Consider the following 11,502-nt stretch of genomic DNA (forward strand, 5'->3'; position numbering starts at 1 on the left):
TTTTGACAAATAGGCATTTGGGGTGAAAAGTGAGTAAGCACTATTTGGGATAAGAAAAAAATTGGTAGATTTATCGCTAAAAAAGTGACAGAATTTTCTAAATTGAAACTTTCCGAAATTGGAGAAAACTTAAACAAAGCATTTTCTAAATTGGAACCTCCCAAAACGCACATAAATTATGAAAAATAAAAAGCCTTACATCTTAATTTACGTTTCAATGTGTTCAGGATTAGCTAAATGAGAGCACAATTGAAACACATGAAAAGTCCTTGTGGTTGACAAAAGAAATATTCATTGTTCTATGCCCTGCCACACCCCCGGTAGGTTGTACGCCTAAAACATATTCATTTAATCTAGGATCCCAAAAAACATATTCCTTCCGCTATTTGTAATTATATGATCTTTGTGGTTTGGGGAGGATTATGGAACCTTTTCGGTTCTATTATTCTCCTTAGATCATTTGGTTGTACCATTTTTGACACATCAAGTCTTACCGCCTTCATTGGCGGCCAATTTTTTTGGTCCTTGCACCAAGAAAGCATAGGTCCATGTCATTCATTTGATGCATTGCTTCTTTTATTTTCTATTTACTTGTTCTATTTAAGTGGTTTCAGAACTTTTTGTTTGGGTTGCCCAGCCCTTAGCTTGTAATTTGTTGTTTCTAACTTATAAAAATAAAATTTTAAAAATTTTTATTTTTATTTTTTAAAAAAAGAACGTGAATTAAATCAAGTAAATAGAAGTGCAGCAACGAAAGGCTGCCAGCCTGCCACCCCAACCTCACGCGATTTGGAACACGATTAAATAGAAGCGTAGCAACACAATACCCTTCAACCAAAGAGGAGACAAGAATTTTTTTTGGAATTATTAGAAGACCCTTGCCCAAGCAACTACTACTAGTTCGGGTAGGGTGGGCCTCCTCCGACAAAAGGCCTTGTCTTACAGCCCAAATCAGGGGGGAAGGAATAATAATAGAAAGACATTCCCATTGGTATGAGTTGGAGGAGGTCCATACAAGTTCCCCGCTGTTAGGAGCGGGAATTGAACGTGAAATCTTTCAGCCCACAGTTCAAATTACCAAACTGGGCATCGGGTTCATTGACAGAGGAATTAATTTATCAAGGAAAACCACAACACATAAACTAATCTGTTTCTGTGACCTTTTAATATAAGCACCATAAAAACTATGTAAAAAAGAGGCCAGTTCCTATAAATTTCTGTGATATAAGAGAAATTACAGCTAAATGGACCAAGCCTTCTATGATTGCAATGGCCATGCTATTATGAAACACAGAAAAGGGCAATAAGAAACTAAATCAAAGTTAAATAATAAACCTAATTTTTCCCTTCAGCAATTAATTGCAAGAATCATATTACATTCAAAACTCCCCAGCCTTATTCAGTTCTAATTCCCCTCCCCACTAAAGGCCAATGGCTCACCAACAATTCTGATTCATTTTAGGCATCATCGGAAGCATCAATTTGCTTGGAACTGATCCAAAGAAAAGGAAGGAGCTTAGATAAAATAAAACGCTTCTATTTCCACGGTGGCTGCTGCTGCTGCTGGTGTTTGTAGTTAAACGGATAGGGTTCCCATCCACTATCTGGTTCCTTCCTTTTCCCACCAATCCCCGAGCTTGAAGAGGGTTGTAAGTTGGTCCACAAATGCTCCTCCATAGACCTACCTTGACCAGGAATGACAAGCTGTCTCAAACTCCCCAAGTCTCTATTCCCTCCCTCCATGAACCCGGAGTTCAGATCAAAATTTGGGCGAGACGGGCCGACGCTATTTAGACCTTGCTGTACACTACCAATGCTCATGATGAAAGGTGACTGTGGATAGGAAGGCGGAACAGCTGGTGCAGAAGCCACAATCTGAGGCACAACGTTGGCTCCTCGAGAATCCACCATATAAGGGATTGAGCCAGCAGGTCCATACATGGACGAGGAGAAAGACATGGTGGGCCCTGTTGTCAGTCCATTGTACCCAAAAACAGGAGAACGAGCATAAGGCATTGTGGGACCCATCCCCAAAACACCCCCGGTTCTTGTCATGCTAGCATCCATTGCAGGCTCCACAGACTTGCCATTTGGCAAGGATGGAGTTTGAGAAAGAAAATCTTTTCTATTGACTTCCACTCTGGTGCCCATGATAGAAATAACAGGAGCATCTGGTTTCCGTCCTCCATATGCATTTGCAAATTGGGAAGGCCTAATAGGCCCGTGATCCAACGCATCATTCTGAATATATGGTCTGTCATTCAAATCAATGTTCCTTAAAGAAGGCTGCATCGATGATGATGACGAGGCAGGAGATGGGCTGCGATGGCTATTCCTGTTGTGAAAGAGTTGTTCTCCCATCCTCGAATCCAATGTTGGTGGATCACCATCATCACCGATACAGTTCAAATCCAACTTCAACCTCCCTGATCTCATAGGGCTCACTTCAACTGAAGATTCACCGGAAGGAAGGCCAGATGACACAGGAATTTGTTTTCCCAACTCATCTCCACCCTCAGCGACATTCAAATCAATGTCAAGGTAATGGTGCCTCTGCTTTGAACTATCACGGGTTCCCCCAATGGAAAGAGTCTTATCACCATCAGGAATTCTACGAGGAGATGCAGGGCGGAAGGCACTAGTAGCAGCACATCCTTTCCATCCAAGACTCCCCTCAAACTGCAAAGGGGCTACAGGCAATCCAGGAGCTGCTGCTGGCCTTGAAGCAGAAACAAATGAGATGGGAGTTAAGAGGTTGATTGGACAATCCATTTCGTCAGAGCAGACTTCTTGATTTAGATCAAAATCACAAGGGCCTTTCTCTATGTTAACCTCTGGTTCTTGAGCCGCTTCAGTCACCTGAGAGGACTCCATATCATGTGTGCTATTTTCTGGTTCATTGTCCAGATTATCGGAATTAATTGAGCCTCCCTCCCCCTCGGGATTTGTCTCAGCAGAATGACTTTGTCCAGTTGGCACCTCCTCCTGTGGTACATCCGTAGGTTGGTCCTGCTTTCCATTTATAGAGTCTGGGCTACCTGGCTGCCCGATTCCACCCTCCAAGATTTTCTCTGAAGATGAACTGCAAAATGGTTCTCTACAATCCACCATTTCTCTCTCTACTTCTTGAGCAACTTGCCGAGCAACTTCTAGTGCATCAACCATGCCATACTCGTTTTCAATATCGGACCTTCTTTTGTCAATTGCATCAGGATTTTTGGTATGCATTGCTGATTTAGGAAAATCAGAAGCTTTCATAAAATCATCACCTTCATCACTTGTATGCTCCGTATCTTCGTCAGCTTCTCCAATGTCTTCCATCGTGGAAAAAGTAGTGTCTAAATCCTCTGGTTTTCCCGATATCCCATTGGCAGACAACAAAGCATTAGAACAACATTCATCATCTTGACCAGTAGTCATGAGTGCATTTGCACTGCAACGATTTATTACTCTCATATCATCTAACCTGCTCTTAAAATCGGATGCAGGCTTCTCATTGGCATCAACACTATTCTGCAAAGCAGGTTCCCTCACAATCTTCTTCTCACTTCCAGCTTCATCACCAGTACAAGCAGCTCCAGATTCCAATGCACCCGAGGCAGAAGAGATCTCTGTCATACCCAACTTGTCTGAGGAAGTGCCGGCTTCATGTACCTGCTTTTCACTTTTAGATGACTCATTCAACCTGACAACATCTGAAAGTACTTCATCACTGTCTTGCTTTGTAACTGTAACACTACAAGTCCCAGTAGAAGTGGTTCCTTCTGCAGCATGTACGGGGGATTCTTCTTTTGTAGAAGGATTTTCTTGCAAAGGGTTTGACAAAAGAGAGGAGGCCAAAGGGTCCGGAGGTCCATCTTTGGTGTCCTCAGGGCCTGATACTGTGTGAGAGCCAGCCTGATCATGATGATTTGGAATCTGTACATCTTCAATCTTTTCTGGCTGAAGATCATCTGATCTACTCGTAGGTGACACTTCATCTCTGGCATGTTCTAACACATGATTCTCTTCATTAGCACTACCTCTGGAAATAGGATTATCTAAAGCAGATTGCCCACAATCCTCTTCAGCAAGCCTTCTATTCACATCATCAACATCCTGGTGAATTGAATCACAATCCTTACCGTGCTGCCAGCTATCAAACAACATTCTTGCTCTGTCCTGAACCTTAGAGCTATTGTGGCCGAGAAGATTCTTGACAGTAATCAAAATCCCCGAAGATATTGACCTCTCATTGTCTATATGCAACTTTTCAAGTGCTCGTAGCAGTGCGGTGATTGATTCTTCTACACAACTGTCACTTGTGTCCTTACCAAATTTTTGAGCATCCTTCAACCATCTATCAATAAACCAAAGTCCATCTAACTGAATAAAAAGATCAAGACAATCTTTATTCTCTGTGGCAGCAATGGTGCTTGCAACAGCAGCCCACTGCCTGGTTGCATCGCCAACATTCTTCACCACACAATCTTTCTCCTTCTGCATTACATTGAGCAGCTCCTCAACTCGAGATGGGACTGTAAGCCCATCTTTCATCTCGGTCAACGTAAAGAAATCCTCGAGCGTCATACTGCTTCAAATACCAAGTTTCCAATCATCAAAGAAATCCTTGTGACATCCTGATGCTTTTTCTCCCATTGGGTCAGAACAATGTCCACAGAATGACCTGCAGATCAAAAAAATTACAAAAGGGGTAAACATACAGTTCTTGTACTGTAAGCACAATTGCCATATAAGCATAACCCTTCCAACTACAATGATAAGTCATCCAAAAACTTTTAATATGGATCACCCAGGGGGTGGAACAAGAAACCTAAACTGGACTTTGAACAAGAAGTTGGACCAAGCAAGTTCTGGTAGTATACTATTATGTTCACAATTTCACGTCTTCTCACAAATTGCAAATCACCACATGGTCCAACTTGCATGATAAGCATTTGTGGAATTAATCAGAAACCAATAATAGAATGCACAAATAGTATAGTAAAACGTAAACAGCTACATATAAAGCCTTGGCTATGATCAGTAAATTATGGAGCACCAAGTCTATCTAAAAAGAAAAAGAAACAACCAACCAGAACCAACAAAATTTGACAAAATTGATTTCTCAATAGATTATTATCCTCACAATGGAGTTTAACTTGGCAACTGGCCCAAAAATGATTTCCAGATATGAAAAGATTGATTCATTTCGTCATGCCGAGAAGTGGAAAAATCAACCTAAATTCCCTCCAGATGGATAGAGCAAGAGAATTTTGAAGGAACATAAGAAAATAATTCCTAGTGTAAGTTCAAAAAAAATCTGTTTTCCACAGTATTATGTAAGTTTAGAAAAGTTCAAAATCAATACATTATTCCAAATCAATATTTAATTAAAAAAAACTTGGTAAAAGCAATCAAGGTCACAAAAAAAAAAATTGATAAGAAATTCAATCTCATTGAAGGGGGGGTGCAGCCCGAGTTCACAAGAAGAAAGGTCACACATAAAAAATCAGAACGCTTATATGGAAAGCAACTTAGAAATCACAACCAGGTAAACTCTCATCCTCAACTTAATTAAACCAGGAATCAAGATGAAGTATTACAGGCATGTACCAGACACAATATAAAATACAGAACACATTTCGGCAACAGAATAAAAACTACATGATGCAACATATACAAAGATAGTACTAAATATAGTAAAGTACAAAATAACGGATGACAAGAACTGGGTTATCTTTGTCCACACAGTTCAAAAGTGCATAAACCAAAGATAAGGTCAAGTTCTTATCAACAAAAGCAACACACAGGGTTTTAAAATATCAAACCAAGACAACTAAATTTGTAAATCTAGTCACAATCATAAATTAGCTACAGGGCACAAAGGCAAGATAGTTTTAGCATTGGAATGAAGTCCTTTCTGAATGTGAATTTTCAGTCATAACTGGACAAACGACGATGTGAAAAAGCTTAACACCAATAAACATACAAGGACATTCACCTACTAAATTCCTTTAAAAAAATTAATTAAAACATTTACAAAAAAGTGTAGAGAGTAATGAAGCATAAACACAAATAAACACTAATGATATGTTAATTAGTTAAGCCAAGACAAAGCTAGTTTTCTCCAGCTAAAGGACTACATCATCTGGGACAAATGTTTACAGGACAAGAAGAACCATTGTGGCATAATTAATTTGCCAAATCAGTAAGTAGAACGTTGAACATAATAGCTACCAGAACCCAACTGGCGAATAATACATAAGAAGACTACATGCTATATATGGGAGAAAAATAAACTAACAAAAGAAAATTCTACACAAGACGGACAATCCCAAACTTGACAAATTAACAACCTTCGGAAGAACATCATAAAATGGTTGAAAACAAAAGGGGGGAAAAAGACAATAAAACAAATTTCTTATATTTTATAACAAGAACATGACCACTAAAACATATATCAATCGCAATGATCCTCCTAAAAGCACTTGCAGTATATATGAGAACTTGTGGTTGTCAGCACTAGTTGAATTCCACATTTAACTACAAAACGGCTTTTATTCTCTATAACCACCACTCTCTTCCCCCAAACATAATAAAACTGTCCTCTCACTTGAAGCATTGCTACCTTTGGACATTGTCAAATTACAAAAAAATTGTGGTTGGGCTAATGTCATGAGCAATAAATAAGAGCCGTCAATGTAAAATATAATATTATATGAAGATCAGTTGTCCATTGTCTTTCTGGGAGGTCTTGGAAGAAGTGAAATACAAGGGATTGAAAATGCTTATCCTTAGCTATCTTTTCAGGCTTTTGTAGGATTAGTTAATTGGATCTTTCCCTGTACTTAGCTTACATCTTATCTTCCTTCTTTAATTAGAAACAAGAAATTATAACCCGAATGAAGAAAAATAAAAGGAATTTTCAAATGAAAATGATTTACAGGCCTATGAAGTAATTATATAAATGAAGAAAAAAAAATTGTTATGGACTTTTTCCAACTACATTTTTTAAGTCAAAAAGACAAACCAAGAAAATCACACTGACAAGTAAAACCAAAACTATCTATAGTAATAAAGAACTTGTGGTCATAACATCAACAGAAAGTGGAAGAGCATATATGTGAAACAAAATATGATATTTCAATGAAAATAACTGTGATGAACATAACGTGACAATTTTTTTTCTCACTTTCATCTGTCAGTGATTGGTGAAGACAACAATCCTTTGTTGTGTGTCAATAGTTATGAAGTATGTTAACATGGAAGCACTAGGTATTTGTACCCTCGTTAGGTAATAACCTGAACAATGGATACACATTTCCCTTTTAGAAAAATAAAACAATACCGGTTGTAATAATACTTGTCAAATTAACTACTTATGATCCCGAAAAAAAAAGAAAGAATCAAGGCTCATGCAGACCTATCATTTACACACAGTTTTTCACTGTTCCAAATAATATTGGTCAAAGTTCATCACATTGTTAGTTAGGGAAACCAAAAAACGAAGTAGAAAAAGAAAAGGCCATATCTTTTAACAGAATTCTAATAATCATATAATTCAATGCCTGTTGTGGATTTACAATGTCAACAAAATCGAACCTCAACTGCAAACTAAACAGTAATTCAATCCTGAAGGGCCACAGCGGCACGAAATCAAAATCCCTAAAGCAAACCATATTTGAACAGAACGATTAATAAAACTTAAGTCTTACTAAAACAAAACCATAATTCTATACCAAACAGCTCGAAACCATACCCAAAAAAAGTTTCACCTTCTCTACCGTAATAGATAGAACCAAGATAAGGCAAAAAAAAAAAAAAAAAATACCATTAGCATAGGGTATCAAACCCTAGAATTCAAAAATAGAAGAAAAACGAGCACGATGAAACCCTGGATTATGCCTTTCCGGCTAAGTAGTGGTGTGCGCGTATATAAATTCGAGCACATATAAAAATTATTTTAATTAATGCTCTGAAACAGGTGATTAATGACGCTAATAATTGGAAATTAATAAATAACATAAAATTAGAATGCAAAACAGCAATTAATTACAATCATGGCAGGTAAAACTCCTTACCTTCGTCAGTGAATTCAAAACCCTAGCTCCGACTCAGTCTTGACACGGAGAAGCAACCTCAATTCCCTATCTCTCTCTCTCTCTCTCTCGCGGACTTTCTCTCTCTTACGGTGCTTTCTCTCTCTCTCTCTCTCTCTCTCTCTCTCTCTCTCCCCACAAAACCCTCGCTGTTCTCTGTGAAGCTATTTTTTCCGAACCAGAGGAAGAGAGCAAAACGTTTCTAACCTTCTTCCTCGAATTTTTTTTGTTTTTTTGTTTTCAATTAGTTTTTATTCTGTTTAATTTTTTGAGTCGGTTTTAGTTCGCTATTGGTGAGCTACACGTGAGAAGCGTGCGCTCGAGCCGTGGCTCGGGGGGCCGGCTTGACCGGTGAACCGATAGCGTCGGTTTCTACGGAATGTAAAGAAGGGACATGAGGGTCACAGAGGGTGTGCCCAAAGGGGTTACAGAAACTGTCAATTCCGGTACTTCCTTTTTGTGGGGCTTTTTGTAATCAGGTTTTCGGAGAAAAGGAAAGGGGCTTATCGTTGTCCCTGTCACTTGTGCCCATGTCAGTCACGTGCGGTCACACGTGCGTATTCTTAAAAAACTGGAGGCTCTCTTATTTAAAATTAAAAATTAAAAAAACAACGCTTCATTTTTTTATTGATAAAACAAAAATCTTTACAAAACACTTAAAATTGTTCTCACATTTATGTTACACCATAATACTTTTTCAAAAAAAAAAAAAAAAATACATCTTTGTTAACAAACATAGTCGATGTTCTTCAACATTTGTTTCAAGTTCATAAACGTGTTTAACAAATATATAGAATAAAAAACATTTGTTTTGAGTTTATCGTTGAGGAACCCACCCCATTTTCATTTTTCTAATCTCCCACTTCTTCTTCCTTTCGAATTAGGAGTGGTAAAGATCTTTCTCTACAACCCTTTCCTTATCCAATTAAAAAAATAAATTTTGTGAAGATTTATTTTTATTTTTTGGTATCATAGTTCAATGAAGTTTATCTGCATGAAGATTTTACACATTATCATAAGGTAGCATATATTCGATGAGAAAAGGGAAAAATAGCATATCTCACCTTTATTATCTTCGATTATTTCAATCTATTGCTAGACTCATATGCTAAAACAGTAAAAAGATGTAGTTCCTACATGAATCTGAGCTTACAAATGCACCTAACTTGACTTTCTTCCTTTCAATGTTGGACCATATATATATAGATAGATAGAGAGAGAGAGAGATGGAATTATTGATTACTCTTTTCCTTTGAGGATAATTAATGATTTTTTTTTGTTAATTTTATTAAACAGTAAAAAGATGTAGTTCCTACATGAATCTGAGCTTACAAATGCACCTAACTTGACTTTCTTTCTTTCAATGTTGGACCACATATATATAGATATATATAGAGAGAGAGATGGAATTATTGATTACTCTTTTGCTTTGAGGATAATTAATGAATTTTTTTTTTTTGTTAATTTTATTCTATTTTGCATGGTCACTTTCAACTAGCAAGTTCTGCCAAAAACAAATAGCCACAATTAAAAATTCAACGAGATTATTGACCAGAAAAACTTTATGATGCTTAAGTTAATAAAAGAAAATGGTATGTTGATGATTGTATCCCCTCTTCTCATGTGGAGCGTTTACTAACAAAGTATGACCTTAAGGCCTTAACATGACCTTAGTTAGGTCATGTTATTTATATATGGCCTATAAATTTGAATAATCGATATTTATGTGGGAAGGGTTAGATGAATTGAATTATTGTGAGATTGTGGATAACAAGAAACACTTTACGGATAGAATAGCACAAAAGAGAGTTTGTTAAATAAGAAATTACGAGATTGTGCATCTTGAATTGTAACAACCAAATTCACTTTAATACACACTATAAATCCCATATTAAACTCTTCCAACACCTAGAAAACGTTTAGATTTTCTTATTATTGCACCTTAAACAGCTAAGCTTAATCGATTGAGAAGCTCCCGAGCCTTCTACCAAAGGTTTTTGTATGGGGGCCGTGATGCATTAGCTTGGTCGAGTGAGCTCAAATTTTTTGTCAACCGTGATTAGTTTTCACTGACTGGTACCCAAATCTCATTGCCCTCTTGCATGTATCACATTATGAGTGCGCGCGTGGGGCGACCCAAATCATGAAATCACCATGATTATTTGTAGACACAAATTATCCATTGTGGACTTGATTCCATAAGACATCTTCTTTCATTTGCCAACAAAATATCCAAAGATTTTTAAGATCATTTTCTCAACGATTTAAAGTTTTTTAGCAGGTACTACTAAGAGTCTGTTTGTGATTGCGTTTGAGAAATAGAGCTTTTGGACAAAAAATTCATTTTTAAGCTTTTTCCAAAAGTGCGTTTTGACCATTTTTAAGTTTTTTTTTTTACCTTTAAAAGCATTTTTAGGCTCATCAAACGCAATCTCAAATAAACCTTAAAATAACAATAACAACAATGTAGACTCCATAAGAAACAAAAATAAAGTGTATTTGATGTGCCATTTAAGTTGAAAAACAGTATTGGGAGATAATATGCCATGATTAGGGACTGTAGAAGCCTCATGATTTTAATATACCTTGGACTAAAATAATCAAGTGGATGAATTGCAACAAATGACAACAGAAGACAGTCGGGCACCCCACTGTTTGGTCCATTTCTTTTATTTATCCAAGACAATAAAATAAAATAAAAACTTTGTACCCCACAAATCCTGCAAGCCTGTAAGGTTCATTGATATAGTAAGCAGGGGAGGCACGTGCAAGACATGCCTGATTTCCAGTGTATGATAATAATAGAGATAACTCTCGTTATGAGTTTTTCCATTAAATAAAGTTACTCTTTTATATACACAATTATGTGTTTTTGTCTCCAATAAGGCATATATATCTCTAACAATCGCAGGTAGTATGTCTCCTTTGTAACTCAAAAAAAAAAAAAAAACTGTCTTCTCCGTCGTGCAAGATAGATGTGTCCACTGGAATTGCAAAATTTTAAGACAAGACGCAAAAACTACTCACCAGACCGACTGGATGGGTAATTAGGCAAGGGAAAAAAAATTGTCATTTTCGGCTGCTAAAGAAAATACTGTGTGGGAACGCTTGCGAAAAGACGAAAACACATGTGAGAAAAGCTTTATTCCTTACCAAACCAACTGGGTCAGCAAATTAATAAAAGGGCAAAATAGTCATTTTGTGAGGAATTTTTTTTTCCTTCATAAAATAAAATAGATGTCGTCTTAATGGGAATTACGAAGAGGCCTATAATAGTAGTGTTAAGAACGTCACGAACGTGTATAAATAGCACACAATGTGTACAGCCTGTAATATGTGTGCATTTTTGTTAGATTAAAATATCATTGGTTATTTTAGAAGAAATGCGTTGAGCGACGCCCAAGATGTGATGGGGTGGGGT

The 11,502-nt window shown here is 37.1% G+C and overlaps 1 protein-coding gene across 1 annotated transcript; it reads right to left on the reverse strand.

Annotated features, from left to right (window-relative positions):
• Positions 1 to 1,138: 1,138 nt before the first annotated feature.
• On the reverse strand, positions 1,139 to 8,311 carry LOC132189387 (Transcription elongation factor (TFIIS) family protein). The gene is made up of 2 exons (XM_059604119.1): positions 8,064 to 8,311; positions 1,139 to 4,666 (listed from the first exon to the last, which is right to left on the reverse strand). Exon 2 carries the CDS (start codon positions 4,567 to 4,569, stop codon positions 1,537 to 1,539), a length of 3,033 nt encoding a protein of 1,010 aa, XP_059460102.1. The 5' UTR covers positions 4,570 to 4,666; positions 8,064 to 8,311; the 3' UTR covers positions 1,139 to 1,536.
• Positions 8,312 to 11,502: the final 3,191 nt, after the last annotated feature.

This window comes from Corylus avellana, chromosome 9 (assembly GCF_965113065.1).
Source record: "Corylus avellana chromosome 9, dhCorAvel1.hap1.2, whole genome shotgun sequence".
Taxonomy (NCBI): Eukaryota; Viridiplantae; Streptophyta; class Magnoliopsida; order Fagales; family Betulaceae; genus Corylus; species Corylus avellana.

Excerpts from the sequence above, each read along its gene's own strand:
- LOC132189387 (XM_059604119.1), bottom strand. The coding sequence starts at position 4,569 with ATGACGCTCGAGGATTTCTTTACGTTGACCGAGATGAAAGATGGGCTT.